The following is a 19237-nucleotide window of genomic DNA, read 5'->3' on the forward strand; positions in this document are numbered from 1 at the left end:
CAAGCCTTGCTTTTGCTTTCTAAAATTGGGCAGTATAAAAAGTTGACTGATCAGGACAAAGATGGCTGCCTTCTGTCTCCTCCCGCTCCGGCTCATTCTGCACTCTACTCACAAAGTTGAAGCCCCAAAGGCAAGATACTGGCCCCTCTCATTCCTAGTTGTGATGGCTGTCATCTTCCACCATCCCCCACCCACCCTGCACAGAATCCAGATTTAAACCTCACTTTATAGATGTGACATCTTAAAAGATAAAGTTGCAGCCCTGGTGATGCTTCTTTGGGTGCCAAGGCAAGGTTGTTTATGAATCCAGAAGCTGTTTGTGGCAGCGGCAGCAACCAGAGATGTGCAACCGGACCCTTCCCTGCTTTGTAGTCACAGATGGTAGTTTGAAAAAACGATCCAAGAAGACTCAAGACCACCAAGCTTGTTTTTAAATAGATATTTCATATATTTATAGACATTTTGAGTGCAACGTCTTGTTGTTTATATATTTTGTGAGCATATAGATATATATATCTTTAAAAATGTAGTCCATATTTATCTTGAAAATATAAACTCCAGTCTTCCTTAAGGAGCAATCCCTTCTTTCTTAGGGGAGAGATTAGGGGTTACAAAAACAAGCCCCGGCTGACATGGGCACCTCGGACAGGTAAAATACCGCGAGGGGATCCTCATGACCTTTGGAAAGAGCCATAGGGTGAAAAGTGTTCGGACGAAGGATGAGGAGAGGGGAGTGCAAAGTAGTAAGAGCTACAGCACAATTAACAAACAAAATAAGGACTACTGCCTTTTGTTTAACAAAGCCACAATTTTCTGCTCCCAGACATTAAGATTCAGCAAGAACATTTCCACCCACTTCTGATTTCCTGCTTTCAATCAAATAGAAACAGTTACTGAGACTTAGCTTTGGTCAGATTTCCTGAAATCACACACACACAAAAAGAAAAACAAGCCTTGCTTTTGCTTTCTAAAATTGGGCAGCATAAAAAGCAGCTGGACTCAACAGGCACTGTCTGACCAGATGAGGCTGGTAGAAGAACTCAAGGGGGCTTTCTGGGGTTCCCTAGGGTGGGACTGGAAAATCTGGACATCACAGGGAGGCAGAGTAGGGGCATATTTGCTGAGGGTCAGTGCTCAGACAAACAGAGACAACTCTGAGCCCGTCTCAGCAGGGGTGGGGGTGGAGAGATCACCATCTGCACTTGTCAGGATGAATCTGAGACTTCACCCGGGTTTTTCCCAAGGGCCTTCCCTCAAGAAGTCAGTATCCCTACAGAGCTTGTGAGGAATGCCCAGCGGGCCACAAGACAGGCAAAAGGAATCCACACAATGCAAGGCCAAGGGGCAGAACTCTTTGCAAAGTCCAGTTTCCCAACCTTTCTGAGTTTTGCATGAAAGCACAGAACCAGAAGCCTAGGCCAAACCTGTGCAAAAAGGCCCCTGCCAACCTCTACTTTTCCTGCTTTCTGTGTAGGGCAGGTGTGGGGAACCTTTGACTCTCCAGATGTTGCTGAACTACAGCTCCCATCACCCCTGGCTATTGGTCAGGCCTGATGCAGGGACTGATGGGACATCTAGAGGGCCAAAGGCTCCCCATGCCTGGAATAAGGGCAGCAGAAGGAAACACTCTGAAACGCTTTTGCTCTCAAGAGACGAGGGCTGTTGTGGTGTGGGTCAACCTGGCACCTCCATTGCTCCAGAAGCCACACTGAGCTGGGGACTGGCCACTCAAGGCGCTTGGCTTCCATCAGTGTGGCCTGGCATCATTATTGCTCCAGCCCTCCTCTGCTCACAAGCAGCGTGTGTGCGTGTGTGTAGAGCAGCTGACTGGGAAGTGAAGGCTAGTGCTCGTACTCAGTACGTGAAGCAAGAGCCAACCCTTCTCCACATCCCTCTCCCCACCTAGTGCAATAAAATCATGAGAGGAAGAGGACAACAAGTGTGGGAAGAGGATTCAAAGCAGGAAGCCTCTCTTACTTCCCCCTTTGGGGCACCTTTGCCCTAGAGAAGAAGGCCTGGAAGCCTCTCCACGCCCACTGGGTTGAAGGGCCAGCAAGGGAGCCCAGGAAAGGCCAAGGAGAATGCCACAAGTGCCACTGGGGGAGGGGAGGGGAAGGCAGACGGATCCATGCAAAGAAAAAAACCTGAACTCCCTTCTTTCCCCCTTGACAATCCAGATCCACCAACAGCAAGGGCTGTTGGGAGGCTGGAGGGACTGAGGGGCAAGCAGAGGGTTGCTGTAAAGAAGCCCCTTGGTCAGAGAAGGCTCAGTGTCAAGGACTTCCTGTTTTCCCAGCATGCATTGCTGAGTGATCTCTTCTAGACATGGAGTCCCACTGCTAAGAGGGACACCACCTCATCTCTCTAGCTTGGGGCTATCTTTCCCCCTCCCCCCACTTTTCTCCCCAGTGTGTATCACTGCCTGATTTCCAGTAAGTGCCCCGCTCAGCTGCCTTACAAGTCCCATCATGCGTTGCTTTGGGGCCAGGCCCCCTCATAATGGCCAATAGTAAAAGCACTTAAGTGCCTGTCCCTGTCCAGGCGGAGCCAGGGACTAGAAGAGTAAAGTGCCCGAGTGGCAGAGACAACGCTCTCCTACACACACACACACACACATTCTTGGAGGGAAGTTGGGGTCTCCTCCGGCATCTGTTCAGGGCCAGCGCTATAAGAAAGGGTTGGTGGGGGGATGTTTTGCCAGGGTGAAAGGACCAGCCGGTGCTGTGGCCATCTGTGGGGCCTGTAGGAGACAACAGACAGAAAGGCAGCAGGTGAGTGGAGCAGGGGGGAGCAAGACCAACAATGCACGCACACACACAGATCAACTGAACGAACAGGCTCTGAAAGACAATATCCAAACGCTCTGAAGGCTTGGACAAAAGGCAACACACACGCGCACACACACATGCATGCTCCCTCCCCTTTCCATACACTCAGGAGTGGGCAAAGGAAATCACACGAGTGGGGGGGAAGGGAGGGAAGAGGGGAGACCTCCTTACCACAAAAGGGTTGGTAGAGATGCCAACTGGCTGCCCGAGGGGCCTTGGCCCGGGTTTGGTGCCAGGAAATCCACTGAAGGGGGACCCTGGAGGAGACAAGGAGAGGGGAGAAGAGCGGAGGCAACCTTTACTGTAATGAGGTAAAATCTTAGAAGACCTGGAACGGGTTCAGAGGAGGGCAACAAGGATGATCAGGGGACTGGCCATAAAGCCCTGTGAGGAGAGACTGAAAGAACTGGGCATGTTTCGCCTGGAGAAGAGAAGACTGAGGAGAGATAGGATAGCACTCTTCAAATACTTGAAAGGTTGTCACATAGAGTAGGGCCGGGATCTCTTCTCGATCGTCCCAGAGTGCAGGACACGGAATAATGGGCTCCAGTTGCAGGAAGCCAGATTTCGACTGGACATCAGGAAAAACTTCCTAACTGTTAGAGCCAGACGACAATGGAACCAATCACCGAGAGAGGTAGTGGGCTCTCCGACACTGGAGGCCTTCAAGAGGCAGCTGGACAGCCATCTCTCGGGAATGCTTTGATTTGCATTCCTGCATTGAGCAGGGGGTTGGAGTTGATGGCCTTATAGGCCCCTTCCAACTCTACTATTCAATGATTCTATGACCTAAAACACAACCCAGGAAGCTGGCATTTATGTACAAATGATGAGTCTTGGAGTAACGGGTGGGAAAGAGGTTTTGCTTAGATTCATTGTGTCTTTGAGGGCCAGAAAGAATTTATTTGCAGATCACACAGGCCGGTGACCTACTCTCTCCTTGGGACACACCCTGTGCTCCACATTCTGTAGGCTGATAGCTCAGGTGGCTTCTGCACACTCCTGGGGAGTCAGAGTATGCTGATTTTCCAGAGGAGTCCTCTGCTATTGTGGCACTCAACAACAGGGAGGGAGAGGTAAACTCAGGATTGTCAAGTCTATTTTCTCAGCATGCTCTGCTTCACACTGAGAACAGAATGGTGTGTGGACACACTTACTTGTGGGGAAAGGGGGCAACGAGTTACGTTGGGAAATCCAATAGCCTTCCTCTGGCCTCAGAGATGTTGGCCACATATACAGCCTATCAAGCTGATCTTGACAGCCCATGATGGCTAGAAACTTGCCTTACTTTTAGAAAAAGGAAAGTGGAGATTCAGGTTGTGGAATGATATGGCTTCCAATGTGAAGCCCCACAGCTTCTCTGAGTGTGCGTACCATACCTCCAAACAGAAAAGCCTCTTACCACCATTCTGCTGTTGACCCAGCATCGCTTGTGGCTGGAAAAGAGGCAGCTGCTGCTGCTGCTGCTGCTGCAGTGCGGGTGCAAAGATGCCGGAGCGAGGGGAGGCAGAGAAGCTGCTGGGAGACCCTACCACGAAGGCGCCTGCAAGAAGAAAGCGGGGGGCAGGGGGAGGAGGAGGAAGAAGAGACAGTGGAAGGAAGGAGCCCAGAGTCTTCTCTGTGCTCCCTTCTAGACAACCCAGGAGTCCTGGCTCCCATTTGACCCCAGAGTTGGTCTTCTCAATTACGTTGCCGTATGTGTGTGTGAGGGAGGAGAGGTGGACCCCCCCCCACTACCTCCCCACCCCCACTCACTGCCCCAATACGCTTCTGAAGGGCCACCGTGCCCTGAGGGGAGGGAGAAGCAGCAGAAACAGACATGCCCTCAGAAAAGGGCAGTCTTTCCCAATTTCCTCCTTTTGAACAACTGTGTAATAGTTATCATCGCTGAGTGTCTTTAGGTAAGCCTCTCCGTGAGGCCCACCTGGAAAGTGGCATATAAATGGGGCTGTGAGCCCGTGGCAGCCTCTGACGTGGGGCTCCCTCCCCCAGACCCTGCTGCCCACAGTGGTTGCTGCCCAACATCCACAGCTTTGCTGTGAAGCCACCTGGGCTATCCCGCTGCGCTATTTCTCAACTGTACACCTATCGGGCTTGCAATGTTTAATCAAGCTTACTGTTTAACCATAGCTTAGGGAGCAGGGCTGTAGCTCAGTGGGGCAGAGCACCAGCTTTGCATGTGGAGGGTCCCAGGTCCAATCCACAAAGGCATCTCCAGGGAGGGCTGGGAGAGACTCCCTGCCTGAAAGCCTGCAGAGCCATTGCTGCCCCTCAGGGTAGAACATGCAGATAGATGGAACAATGGCAACTCCTCCCCCACAAGTGGGCATCCTCTACAAACAAAGGAGGAATGTTTGCTGCTTGACACCAGAGCTGGGGAAGCTCTTCCAGCCAGCAGGCCAGATCCTGGCTTCCCTGCTTTGGAGGTGAGCGAGGCCACTCACTTGCCAACCACCCAACCTCGCCATGACATCAGGTGGCCCCTTTCCCCTTTGTCGTGCAGCTTGAGTTCAAGCCACAGAGCAAAGGAAGATCCGAGCACAGCTTGAAGCCATTGCTGACTGGTGCCGACTGCAAGCCCTGCTTTTGGCAGGAGTCAGCTGGGCTATGGAGAGCCCCACAGTGCAGCCAATCCCAGCAGGCTCCTTTGCCAAGGAACCGTCAGGAGGGCACTTTAAGGCCCCTGGTGGACGTGGGGCATGGTTTTGGGGAAATTTAATTGACTGATTAATCCACTAAGACACGTACGGCTGGTCAACTGAGATTTCTAAACCTCAGACATGACAGAAAATGGGAGGAGGGGAGCGAGGGATGCGAACGCTTTCAGCAGCACTTAACTTGCTGAGCTGGCAACTGCTGGAGGACAAGGCAGCCGCTTGGGGAAGGCCGCAGCTCGGGGCAGAGCATCTGCCTTGGGTGCAGAAGGTCCGGGTTCGGTCCCTGGCAGCATCTCCAGGTGGGGCTGGGAATGCCCCTTGTCTGAAACCCTGCACAGCTGCTGCCAGTCAGGGTGGACAATGCTGAGCTAGACAGACCAATGGTCTGACTTAGAACAGGGCAGCTTCCTGGGCTCCACGGGCTGCTGGCCACGACGCCTCTGCTCTGCTCCCAATGCCGGAGGCATGATGCCTCCAAAGACCAGTCCCTGGGAATCGTGGATGAAGTCCTGCTTGCGGGCTTCCCTTTGGGGCATTTGGTCAGCTGCTGTGAGAACAAGGTGCTGGACTAGATGGGGGGCCCTCGGGCCTGACCCTGCTGCTGCCGCTGCCTAATTTCTAATCTGTACAAAGCTGGTCCAAAACATGCAAAACCCTTATCAAAGATGGACTGATTGTTGATAATGTTATTTGTTATTTAATTTTTGTAAATTGTATTGCTTTCATTGTATTTTTATACCTGTGTTTATTTTTCTTTGTAAGCTGCCTTGAGGGCCTTTGGCTGAAAGGCAGGGTATAAATAAAATAAAATAAAATACAGTATGGCCCCGCTTATACGGTGGGTTCCGTTCCGGACCCCCGCTGTAAAGTGGAACCCCATTGACTTTAATGGGCCGCGTCGCATGAAAACGGCGCGAAAACGGCGCAAAACGGCGCAAAACGGCGCAAAAGAGAAAAAATAGCTTTTAAATTAAAAACGAAAGCCGCCGCATCAGTGGAATGCCTTAAAGCGGAACGCCGTAAAGCGGGGCCTTACTGTAATAATAATATTGCTACTGCTGCTGCAGGGCTCTCCTTATCAGTCATTAAAGGCCTGTTTGAGCAAGAGCGTCTCATGCTGCTCTCTTAAGGAGGGCTGGCCGCCACGCAGGCAGCTGGGAGGAGAAAGGCACTGGGAGGGCTTGAGGAGGCTCCGGCACAAGCTCCTACTCCTCCCCTGCCCAGCTCCCCCTCAACCCACTCTCCCAGGGGAGCCTGGTAAGAAACAGAGAAGGGCTCACCTGGGGCCACACCGTTGGTTTGGAAGGGGTTCGTGGAAGGCAGTGTGGGCTGAGCAACAGCAGATGCAGCAAAGGGGTTGGTGCAGGCTGGAAGTGTGAGAAAGAGAGAGGGAAGCGGTGGGATCAGAATGACATTAGACCAATCTACCCTGAGGGTAAGGAGGGGAGCTACTCACCCCCATAGGCCGCGGCTGGGCTGGGCGGGGGCAGAACAGGCGATTGGCTGAGGGTCCCAAAGACACTGGCAAAGAGACAAGGAACAACCAGTTCAGCATAAAGAAGAGCAGCTGCTGGGGGAACGCTCCGGACAGACGGGGTGCTCACTCAGACTGGACGAGTGGAGGCCCAAAGGCAGAAGTCTCCACCCACTTACCAGCCCCACCAGTTCAATCCAGGCCACAGGCCACGGAAGTGCCTGCTAACCCAGTGACTTGAATAAGCCAGCCAAGCCACTACTGAAGGAAAGAGAACTGGGGTAGGAGAAGTCATCCTGACCACCAAATGTCATGCAGCCCTACACACACACCCCACAGGATTCCAGCGCAAACAAGCTGTTTGTCCATTTCTAAGGCTGCAATTCCCATCATGACCCTCTGTGCAAAGTTGGGCTCAAGTTAGACTGTCTGTGTTTGTCAGATGCCCCTTCTGAGAGTTTTGCAGAGCATAACGCTGACTCCAACAAGATTTTGGATTAAATGCCTCCTTAGTCCCGACCTGGCAACTGTTTTGGAGCCCACTAACGATCAGCCATTCGTTATTCCAGTTAAAATAATGATGCTATGTATCTACGTTTATTTATGATTTCTGGTCTTTCACTTACGATCTATTGTTGTGTGGGGTTTATGAATTAAGTAATTTTGAAATGTGATTAAATTGCTTGTGTATTGTTATCTTGCTGGCTCCTTGTTGAATGAATTATTGTTGTATAAAACGGATCATTATTCAACATGCTTGACATACTGAAGTTTTGCTGTTGCTGTCAGGTTGTTTTAAACGCCTTTAAGCACATTTTTCTTACAATGCAGAATACAAATAAGCTGATTGCTTGATGAAGCCGGATCCCCCCACCCGCCTTATCTCACAGCATGCTGCCGTTGGTTTTGAACAGATTCTAGAATTGGTCCTCTGCATTACTTGCAGCAATAGGTGAGGGAGAACTGGATAGCTGCCCTAAGCAGATAACAGCAGACAGGAAATGGCCATCCAAGGCCTCCTCCAGCCCCCACCCACCCCACCCCCCATCACATGGAAGGGACAGAAGAGAACAGGATGGGACACAGTACCTGCCTGGAACTCCTCCCACTCTGAAGGCCCCGCCTTTGTCTGGAATGCCTGCCCCTGGTTGGCTGGCAGGAGAGGCAGGGAATCCGCCCATGTGGCTACTCCCTGCAAGGAAGAAGAGGAGACAGAACGGTAAAAAGGATACAATGGGGGTGCCTTTGCCCAGGGTGGAGAACCTCCACCCCATCCCCCTCGGCCTAACTTAGGTCCACCAGGCCTCCCCATAGAATCACAGAATAGTAGAGTTGGAAGGGACCTATAAGGCCATCAACTCCAACCCCCTGCGCAATGCAGGAGTCCAAATCAAAGCATTCCCGACAGATGGCTGTCCAGCTGCCTCTTGAAGGCCTCCGGTGTCGGAGAGCCCACTACCTCCCTAGGTCATTGGTCCCATTGTCGTATGGCTCTAACAGTCAGGAGTTTTTCCTCCACCTGTCCATTTTATTTATCATGTATTCATTTAAAGATATTTATACATTGCTTAATATTTCAGAAATCTCTAAGTGGTGCACTGTCTAAAAAAACCTCCAGACAATATATCATTAAAACAGAAATACAACCTAAAACCGGTAAAACAGCAAAAGAAAACATGAAAGAAAGCAAATAAATCCAGAAGATTCAAATGCGCAAACAGGGCTCGATCTTCATGGGTCTGGGGAAGCCTGGGCGGAAAGACAGAAGTCTTCTGAGGAGGCCTGAAGCCACTGACGGCTGCTGTGCTCAACAATTCAGGGGCAGCCGCAGAAAGTGCCCGTTCTCAGGTCACCAGCTTGTGACTTTCTGTAGGGTGCGGTGCGGCAAGTAGAATTCCCCCAGAAGATCTATGCGATCTTACAGATCCACAGAGAGGCAGGAGATCTTCATGCCAAGCCACACCAAACTGCCCTACACCTGACATCATGCGTGCATGGGGCAGGTATATAATGTGAGGTGTGGGCCAGGTAACTACTTGGCTCGGCTGATTGACACCAGCTGTAAAGCCCTGGGCACAGCCCTCCGCAAGACCCGTGCAGGTCAAAAAGGCTCACCTGGTGTCATGTCAATGAGATATCAGGTGAGTGACAGGCGGGCAGGGGAGATAATGATCTGGGCGCCATCCCCCGGCCAGATCCAGTTCCCAGTGTCTGCCCTAGCCTACCATTGAATCATAGATAGGGAGAACAATGTTTTTGCTTAAAGCACGGCTGCAATGTTTCAGGAGTCCACTAGAAAGGTAGCCCCAATTAAGTGAGCATCTTTAAAAAAAATACTATTGTTTTTAATACAAATACTGCCCTTGAGGGGCATGTTACCTGCTACAATGGGCTGGCTCTGGAAAGGGCTGTGGCTCGAAGCTGACGTGTCCCCAAACACCATTCCTGCAGGACTTCTGCCAAAGGCATCAAAAGTAGTGAAGGCGATGTGGGTTGGCATCTGGCCTGAGAGAGAGACAGGGTGGGTGGAGAATGGGGCAACAGAACACCTCCCCTGCTGTCCCGCCTTCAACCAGCACAGATAGCTCTCTACGCAGGCACAAGGGAAGTCGCGCAGGTTCCGACCAAAGGTCCACCTAAGCCAGCATCCTGCTTCCTGCAAATGGCCAGGCAGATGCCTCTGGGGAGCCCACAACCACAGCATGAAGGTCACGGCCCTCCCGTTGCCTGTGCCTCTCCATGCCCCCCCCAAACTGGCATTCAGTGGCACGCTGCTGCCTCTGCTGCAGGAGATGTTTCCATGTCACTGACATGACTGCTCCGTCTCCTCCATCAGCTAATGCCCTTTTAAAGCTGGCTCCCCATTTTGCGTGAGGAAGTGACTTCTCTTGCTTGTCCTGAACGTCCTGCCCATCAATGTCATCAAGTGACCCTGAATATCAATATCAATTGCTGTGAGAGAGGGAGAACATTCCCTCTACACATCTCCTTCACCCCAAATCAAAATTTCTTAAGCCTTTATGTCATCCCCACCACTACCGCTGCCTTAGTGGTCCATCTTCTAAATTAAGAAGCCACAAATGCTTTTGCTTTCCTGCTTTCATAGGACAGCCCCACCAATCCACCCACCGCCTGGGCTTCCCTCTTCTGCCCCGCTCCCTCCAGCAGGTACCCACCTGAAGCCTCCTCAGCCACAAAGCCGCAAAGTAGGGCCAGCTGGACGCTCTCTAGCCAGAGACATCTGCTTGAGCTGCCCTGTCTTTGGTGTGATGAGGAGGCTCCCACAAACCAAGGGACATTACTCACCCCCAAAAGCGGGGAAGGCTGTAAAAGCAGTTCCGGGCGGAGGAGCAGCAAAAGGGTCCCCCCCAATGTCAGCCAGGAGGTCTGTGCTGCCCTTCTTGGCTGGCTGAGGGCCTTGGTCCGTGGTCTGGAAAACAAAGCTGGTCAACCTGAAAGCCAACATTCCTGCCCTATTATTATTAATGACATTTATTAGTCATTTTCTAAAAACAAAAAGTAACTCAAAGTGACTTACAACATACAAATATTAAAACCAAATGTAAAAAAACACAGAACAAAACTGGAGCCTAAAAACACGTAACAACAATATGAAAAAGGTCTCATGCAACCCCCCCCCCCCAAAAGCAGGCACGGAGGAGGGCAGGAGTATCTTCACCCGCTCTAAACTAAGGGCCAAGAGCCAGGGTCAAAAGAAACATCTTTGCCTGGTGCCTCAATGTTGACCGTGATGGCACCAGGAGGCCTCCCTTGGGAGAGCATTCCACAAGCGGGCAGCCAGTCATGACAAGGCCACTTCTCGTATTGCCACCCTCCACACCTCCCTCAGAGTGGACACATGGAGTAGGGCCTCAGATTATGGGTTGGTTCTTGTGGGGAGAGGTGTTTCATAGAATAGTAGAGTTGGAAGGGGCTTATGAGGCCATCAAGTCCAACCCCCTGCGCAATGCAGGGATCCAAATCAAAGCATGCCCGACAGATGGCTGTCCAGCCGCCTCTTGAAGGCCTCCAGTGTCAGAGAGCCCACTACCTCCCTAGGTCATTGCTTCCATTGTTGTATAGCTCTAACGGTTAGGAAGTTTCTTGAGGTATTTGCTTCCTGGGCCACAAAAGGCTTTATAAGTCAAAACTGGTACTTTGCATAGAGCTCAGAAACTAACCGGTAGCCAGTGCAGCTATGCGGTGGTTTTATACACTCAGACTATCTTGCCCTGGTCAGCGATCTGGCCACTGAACTATGCACCAGCTGCAGTTTCTAAACCATCTTCAAAGGCAGCCCCAGGTATTATGCACTGCAATAATCTAACCTATAAGAGATCTTGCTCCCTGCTCCTCTCTGAGCCTGGCATCCACCACAATTGCCCTTTGAAGCAAGCTGTCTTCCTTTAGAGCCTGAGACTCAAAGGGCATCCTGCCCAGGGCACAGGCACAAACAGCCAGAAAGGGTGCAATGCATTCAAGTGAGCAGTGAGACCACAGCAAGGTGACTTTTGTAGTGCAGGGATGATTTGCGTGAATGTTCTGAAGTGCCAGAAGAACAACGATCATCACGGCTCACCACCTCCTGCTCTCATTCTTTGGAGCAAGTGAGCTGTGACACTACAAATCCTTTAGACAAAACATAGAATCATAGAATAGTAGAGTTGGAAGGGGCCTATAAGGCCATCAAGTCCAACCCCCTGCGCAATGCAGGAATTCAAATCAAAGCATTTGCACATGCCAGCATTTACGCAAACAAGGAGCTCGGCTGTTTGTTTGAAACCACTCTCTGGGATCCCTTACTGAGGGGGCCTGGGAAGAACCAGGAGCAACTAGAAGCCCAGTGAAGGAACCCCAGGCTGTAAATGGGCTGTGGCATTGCAGGCCATCCACACCTCTTGTTGCAGGAGTCTGCGAGGTCATGTGGCAAGTGGTGGAATGACATCATCATACTACCGCCAAGAGGTGGGACGCCAAGGCTGCTGTAACAGTTGAAGAGTCCCTCATGGACTTGAGGGTTAGTGGGCTCGGGAGGCCAGCCTGAAGGAATTTGGCTATCCCCCCCCCGGCTCCCCAACAGCTGGCAGTGGCTCTGATACTAGAGCAGGACTACTTGTGAAAGAGGCATGGGGCCAAGTCTGGGTTGGCCAGAGACGAGAAAGAAGTTCTTGGCAACTCAGCCAAGTCAGGAGAAGGCCTGTTAGTTCCAACCTGGCTAGGCTTGGCCGCCGTAGGCAATGCTCCCGAGTCTCCCAGCAGCGTCTTGACCTCTGTCATGGAACTCTGGGAAGTCAGAGAGGGCAGCCCCTTGGCTTGCTCTGGTGAGAGGTACCTGCAGGGGAAGCCAGAGAAGAAAGTGAGCTACCTGCGAGGACAGTCCCCCAAACAACCCCATCCCCTAATTTCTTGCCAAACGTCAACATTTTGACCTTGGACTATGACATGAAAAAACAGGCAAACAAACGCACCCTGCTCCACTTTGCAGAACTTCAGCTGCATCCTTTGCCACACACAGTAATAAGCTGTGGATCTGACCTCCACCCCCTCCCCTCTCACCATCGCTTCTTCTCGTATTTCTCCTGCAGAAACTCCTTCACCTTCTGAGGGTCCTGGGAATCTGGCAGCGAAGACGTCCGCGAGTCAAAGGTGCCCAGCCAGATCTTCCGACAGGCCTGGGATGGGGCGGCAGAATTAGAGGAGGAGGGGGCTGCAATGCAGGACTCCAAGGTGCTTTGGGAAGCGGGTGGGCTTGAAGGGGCTACAGGAGGAAAGCAAAGGACCCCCCCTCTGAAGCCTCCCTCGGGCCTTCCGCTGACTCCACAGTCATAATATCAAGCTTGTCTCTTGCTCTTTGGGCATTTTCTTAGATGAATCCCCTTATATGTGGGGAAGGATGAAAACAACAAGGATGGTCCCTTGCAGGTGCTACCTTGACACAGACCAGAGTCAAGGCCCAAGCTGGCCTCCAGCTCACCTCATTCCCACGGGACTGCAGGAACTGCACCTCGCTCTCCGTGAAGGTTGTCATGGAGATAGATTTGACCCGGTGAGGGGGATTCAGGCCACGGCTGCATGCGGGTGGGAAGAAAAGAGAAGAGCACCTGCTGGTTATAGCCACTGATTGGGCACCAAGGGAGGAGGAAGGATAGACAGCGAGAGGAAACCTGGACTCCTGGGCTCCATTTTGCATTTAGCAACATAAGCAAAGCCTGCTGGATCAGGCCAGTGGCCCATCTAGTCTAGCATCCTGTTGTCAGTGGCCAACCAGATGCCCCAAAGGGAAGCCCGCAAGCAGGACCAGGGCACAAGAACACTCTCCCTTCCTGCAGCTACCAGCAACTGGTAATTGGAAGCATCCTGCATCCGCCTATGGAGGCAGAGCACAGCCATCAGGGCTACTAGCCACTGGTAGGCTTTTTCCTCCATGAATTTGTCTAATCCTCTTTTTAAGCCCTCCCAGTTGGTGGCCATCACTGCCTCCTGTGGGAGCAAAGTCCACAGTTTATTTCTGCAATGTGAGAAGCATTTCTTTTGTCTGTCCTAAATCTTCCAACATTCAGCTACATTGGATGTCCACCAGTTCTAGTTTTACGAGAGAGGGAGAAAACCTTTTCTCTACTCACTTTCTCCGTGCCATGCATAATCTTATATACTTCCATCATCTCATCTCTTACTCTCCTTTCCTCTAAACTAAAAAGCCCCAAATGCTGCAACCTTTCCTTATAGGGGAGTCACTCTATCCCTTGATCATTTTGGTTGCCCTTTAATGAACCTTTTCCAGCTCTACAATATCCTTTTTGAGGTGAGGTGACCAGAACTATACACAGAACAGTCCAAATGCAGCGGCACCATAGATTTATGTAACAACATTATGATATAGGCAGTTTTATTTTCTAATATGTTTCCTAATGATACCTAGCATGGAGTTGGCCTTTTTCACAGCTGCCGCACACTGGGTCGACATTTTCATCAAGCTGCCCACTACAACCCCAGGGTCTCGTTCCTGGTCAGTCACCACCAGTTTAGACCCTGTGAGCATATATGTGAAATTCTTGTTTGCTCCAATATGCCTAACTTCACACTTCTTTACATTGAATTGCTTTTGCCATTTTACCGCCCATTCACCTTTTGGACCTCTTCACAATCCCCTTTTGTTTTAACAACCCTGAACAATTTAGCATCATCAGCAAACTTGGCCCTCTCGCTGCTCACCCCTAACTCTAGATCATTTATGAACAAGTTAAAAAGCACAGGAGGTCCCCATACCGATCCTCGGGGGACTCCATTTGCTACAGCCCTCCACTGGGAGAACTGTCCTTGTATTCCTGCTCTCTGCTTTCTGTTTCCTCGTCAGTTCCTGATCCGCAAAAGGATCTCTCCTCTTATTCCATGGCTGCTAAACTCATTCAGGAATCTTTGGTGAGACACTTTGTGAAAAGCATGTGGTGAATGAAGAGTGTCCTTTAACAAGAGAGACACCTTGATGAGGAGTGATAATGAGAGCTATCTGTGCTGCCAGGGAAAACACAGCCACACCCTGCCCTGAGCTGATGAGCTCTGGAACCCAGGAATCTGTGCCCTCCGGTAAGAGAGCCAAGTAGCACCTAGACTCTGCCCTCTAGGTTCCTCCTGGCTCAGTCATTTCCCCATCTCTTGCCACTCTGAACTGCTGATGCAAGAATTTTCTGCCTGTGGGGGTTAATTATTAAGAGGGACGAAAATGAAATATTCAGAATGCCAGTCAGGGAAGAAACACAAACCTCACACAGAGATTACTCTCTCTGGGACGAGAGCTGAATTAGGGAGCAATCATTTACAATTACAGAGTGGAGGAGGGGGAAGAAGAGGAAGGAGTCAGAGTTCTAACTCTTGGCACAATTGATTTAAGAAGAGTCCTGTGGCTGGATCAGGCCAAAGTGGGCCCATCTAGTTCACCATCTTGTTCTCACAGTGGCCAATCAGATGCCCCAATGACAAGCCTGCAAGCAGGATCCAGTGCAACAGCAGCGCTCTGCCCTCCTGGCACTCAGAGCCATACTGCCTCCCAAAGTGGAGGCAGAACATAGCTGTTGTGGCTAGTAGCCACTGCTAGTCTTTCCCTCCATGAATTTGTCTAATCTTCCTTTAAAGCCATCCAAGGTGGTGGCCATCACTGCCTTTTGTGACAACGACTTTCATAGTTTAACTATGAGTTGTGAAAAGAAGTTTTTTTTTTGCCTGTGCTAAATCTTCCCTGGATGTTCCTGACTTCACATTGTGGGAGAGGAAGAAAACGTCTCCCTATCCACTTTCTCCACACCATGCATAATCTTGTATACCTCTATTACAACTGTACCATGTGCAACCAGAGTTCTCCCATGAGGACTAGCCTTCCCAGACCAGATGCCCTCCAGAGGTTTTGGACTACAACTCCCATTAGCCCTAGCAGGATACAGCCACACTGGCTGTAACCTAAAACCTCTGGAGGCCACCAGGTTGGCAAAGGCTGGCCTAAAGTCTTTCAGTCATGCAAAGACCCTCATGGGGTCAACTATGTCCACAGTCACTTTGCAGGCTCTCATGTCAGCCATATGCCCCACCATCAAGGGCAACAACTTCCACCCACTGAGATTTTATTTATTTTAGTTAAAAGATGTTGAACCTGTCTTTCAACTCACAAGGGAGCTTACAACACTCTATTTATTTATTTAGCTAACAGATACCTCTGCCTTCCACTGGCTACTGAAGGCCAAAGACCATGGAAAGCATCACAGACCGGTTTGGAATGGATTATTTTGTCTTGCAACAAACCTCCCTTACCACCCCAAAGGCCTTTCTGCATCCCAAAGTGGAAATTAGCCTCTTCCAATTGTTGCTGATTTCCATCAGTGCTTTATTATTTGCTGCACTTGTTTTAATTGTTAGCACAAATTCAGTTGTTTTGTTTTAGAATAGTTTTAATTCATGCTTGTTATTAGCAGTCCTGGGCTCCTGTAGGAGGAATAGCAGGATATAACAACCAACGATACACAAATTAAGGCCACAGCTACTGAATGAAACTAAGTTTGTTACTGTATATTGATTTAGGTTGCTTATAATAACAACAACAACAACAACGACTGTGCTAGAAAGCACTCCTGCCATCACCAACAGCTTCAAAGACAACTCTGAGGCCACAAGCCATCCTAGACTGTGTACCTGGCCTTTCCAGGGGATTGTGAGCTACACCCAGAGCTCATTCAGATGACTTTTACAAGAGGATTAGACAAATTCATGGAGAATAAACTTATCAATGGCTACAAGCCACAACAGCTATGTTCTACCTCAACTGTCAGAGGCAGGATGCCCCTGAAAACCAGTTGCCGGCAACCCCAGGAGGGGAGACTTGCTCTTGTGCTCAGGTCCTGCTTGCGGGCTTCCCTTTGGGCATCCGGTTGCCACTGTGAGGACAGGGGGCTGGCCTGGATGGGCCCCCTCTGGCCGGATCCAGTGGCAGAGCTCTTCTTATGAGCAAACTTCCCACAGTACTTCTGCCTTATGCAGATTAAGCTCCAGCTTGTTAGCCCTCATGCATCCCAATGGGGAAGGGCCACAGCTCTGTGGTGGAACATTGGCCTTGCATGCAGAAGGCCCCAGGCCCAGTCCTTGGTGTCTCCAGGTAAGGCTGGTTATACCCCGCCTGAAACCCTGGAGGGCAGCTGCCAGTCAGTGTAGACAGTCCTGGGCTAGATGGGCCAACAGTTTAGCCCTGTATATGGCAGGCTCTTATGTTCCAATACTGCCCCCAGGCAGGCACCAGTCCAGGGTTCAAATGTCTCTTTGGGGTTAGGCAGCAGAAATGAGAGGCAGAACTGTGTGTCATTTGCATACTGATGACACCACAGCCCAAACGTACAGGCGACTTTACCCAGTAGTTTCATTTAGATCAGACTTTGCCAACCAGGTGTTCTCCAGCTGCTTTGGACTACAACTCCCATCAGCCCCAGCCAGCACTGGGGACCTGTAATCCAAAACAGCTGGAGGGCACCAGGTTGGCAATGGCTGGCGTAGGTATTGAAAAGAATGGAGGACAAGTCTTGAGGTGCCCCAAGTATCAGTGACCACATACTTGACAAGCATCTCCCTACTCCTCCAGATGTCGCTGGACTACAACTCCCACCAGCTGACGGCAGATGAAGTACAATAACACCTGGAGGGCACCAGGTTGGCGAAGGCTGTTGCATCCGCCTTTAGCCCCGCCCCTGGGAGGGGTTCCATATGGAAACCGTCCCTCCCACCAACTTGGAGCCCCGCCCTCTCGCGTGCGCGCGCGCCTCGTGAGCCAGGCCCCGCCCCCATTCCTCCCCCCCCCCACTCACAGCGCCCCCGAGCAGGCGGTGCAGACGAAGCTGCCTATGGTGATGTCCACGTAGGTGACACCGCGCTGGCCGCACTCGAAGCAGAGGCGGCTGGCGGGCTCGGAGCTGACAAGCTCCCTCACGCGGCGGGACCAGACTTCCGACTCCGAGTCCCGTGGGGAGCTCGGCTTCCTCGACCCGGTCGCCGCCATCCGGGTGCTCCTGGGCCCCTCACTCGCTGTCACTGCCGCCGCCGACACTGCGCATGAGCCAGAAACCGCCCCACCGTGCCCAGCGCATGCTCCGTTCTGACCTGGCTGGGCTTAGGCCCACCGACCCCTCTCGCCACCGCCCGTGAACTGCTTCGCGCACGCGCATATGGAGACTCGCGGCGGCGCTTCATTTGCGCGTGCTCCGAATTAGGCGGGCAGCGCACGGCCTGCAAAGGGATGTGTGTATATTTGGTGTGAGGGTTTTTTCAACCTTTGGAGCAGGCGTTGTCAGTGCGCACGCGCACAAGCTCCAAACGCCCGCTCCCCCGTCCTTTCCTATTAATTAGCAGTCTACCTCTCAAGCCGCATGCGCGAATTCCTCCCGCCTTTTCGGCGGGGCGGGGCCGTGCCTCCTGAGGGTGAGGAGTGGAGAGGGTGGTGAGGAAGTTTCCTGCCGAAAAGGCCAACCGACTTCGCAGTTTTACCTCAGAATTTACAGCCTCGTTCTTAAACCACGCTTCATTTACTATAACTTAGGTTTTCTGGTAAACGTTTCCAGCCCTGCCATTCCTGTCATTAAATTAAAACCATAAGAAGAGCCCAGCGTCCTGTTTCCCACAGATGCCCCAAAGGGAAGCCCGCAAGCAGAGCATGTGGCTGGAAACTGCAGATAGTGCAGAATGCTGCAGCCGAACTGCTGACCCTGTAAGCTAGGCTCTGCTCAGGGATTTGTACTGGTTGCCAATTTGTTACTTGGACCAAGATGAAGGAGGTGTGAAAACTGGAGGGAGAAATATCAATAATTTAAGATATGCAGACGATACCATATTACTAGCAGAAACCAGTAATGATTTGAAATGAATGCTGATGAAAGTTAAAGAGGAAAGCACAAAAGCAGGACTACAGCTGAATGTCAAGAAGATTAAAGTAATGACAACAGAAGATTTATGTAACTTTACAGTTGACAAGGAGGACATTGAACTTGTCAAGGATTATCAATACCTCAGCACAGTCATTAACCAAAATGGAGACAATAGTCAAGAAATCAGAAGAATGCTAGGACTTGGGAGGGCAGCTGTGAGAGAACTAGAAAAGGTCCTCAAATGCAAAGATGTATCACTAAACATCAAAGTCAGGATCATTCAGACCATGGTATTTCCGATCTCTATGTATGAATGTGAAAGTTGGACAGTGAAAAAGGCGGATAAAAGAAAAATCAACTCCTTTGAAATGTGGTGTTGGAAGAGAGCTTTGCGGATACCATGGACTGCGAAAAAGACAAATAATTGGGTGGTGTTGTTGGCTGCCTTCAAGTCGATTCCGACTTATGGCAACCCTACGAAAGTGCGGAATTCAGAGGGGGTTTACCATTGCCTCCCTCTGAGGCTGAGAGGCAGTGACTGGCCCAAGGTCACCCAGGGAGCTTCATGGCTGTGTGGGGATTTGAACCCTGGTCTCCCAGGTTGTATCACTAGAAGCTAAAATGATGAAACTGAGGTTATCATACTTTGGACACATAATAAGAAGACATGATTCACTAGAAGAAAAGACAATAATGCTGGGAAAAACAGAAGGGAGTAGAAAAAGAGGAAGGCCAAACAAAAGAGGGATTGATTCCATAAAGGAAGTCACAGACGTGAACTTACAAGATCTGAACAGGGACTTCCGGGAAGGGTGACTTAGCCTGTGCCTGCTTTTGAGACGGGCTCCTGCCTCAAAAGAAGCTTATTCAGATATATCAGTCAGTTTT

At 50.9% G+C, this 19237-nt stretch overlaps 1 protein-coding gene across 2 annotated transcripts; it reads right to left on the reverse strand.

Moving 5' to 3' along the window:
* Window positions 1-424: 424 nt before the first annotated feature.
* AGFG2 (ArfGAP with FG repeats 2) lies at window positions 425-17737 on the reverse strand. 2 transcript variants are annotated; one of them, XM_061590826.1, is made up of 12 exons: window positions 17589-17737; window positions 12934-13027; window positions 12516-12631; window positions 12171-12291; window positions 10266-10389; window positions 9339-9464; window positions 8049-8151; window positions 6942-7006; window positions 6766-6852; window positions 4231-4371; window positions 3000-3085; window positions 425-2740 (listed from the first exon to the last, which is right to left on the reverse strand). In XM_061590826.1, the coding sequence occupies exons 1-12, from the start codon at window positions 17651-17653 to the stop codon at window positions 2666-2668; spliced, it is 1203 nt and encodes a 400-aa protein (XP_061446810.1). In that variant the 5' UTR covers window positions 17654-17737; the 3' UTR covers window positions 425-2665. The 2 variants fall into 2 exon arrangements, with proteins under 2 accessions (XP_061446810.1, XP_061446809.1); XM_061590825.1 differs by lacking the exon at window positions 17589-17737 and adding an exon at window positions 17297-17576.
* Window positions 17738-19237: the final 1500 nt, after the last annotated feature.

Source organism: Rhineura floridana, chromosome 11, assembly GCF_030035675.1.
Source record: "Rhineura floridana isolate rRhiFlo1 chromosome 11, rRhiFlo1.hap2, whole genome shotgun sequence".
NCBI lineage: Eukaryota > Metazoa > Chordata > Lepidosauria > Squamata > Rhineuridae > Rhineura > Rhineura floridana.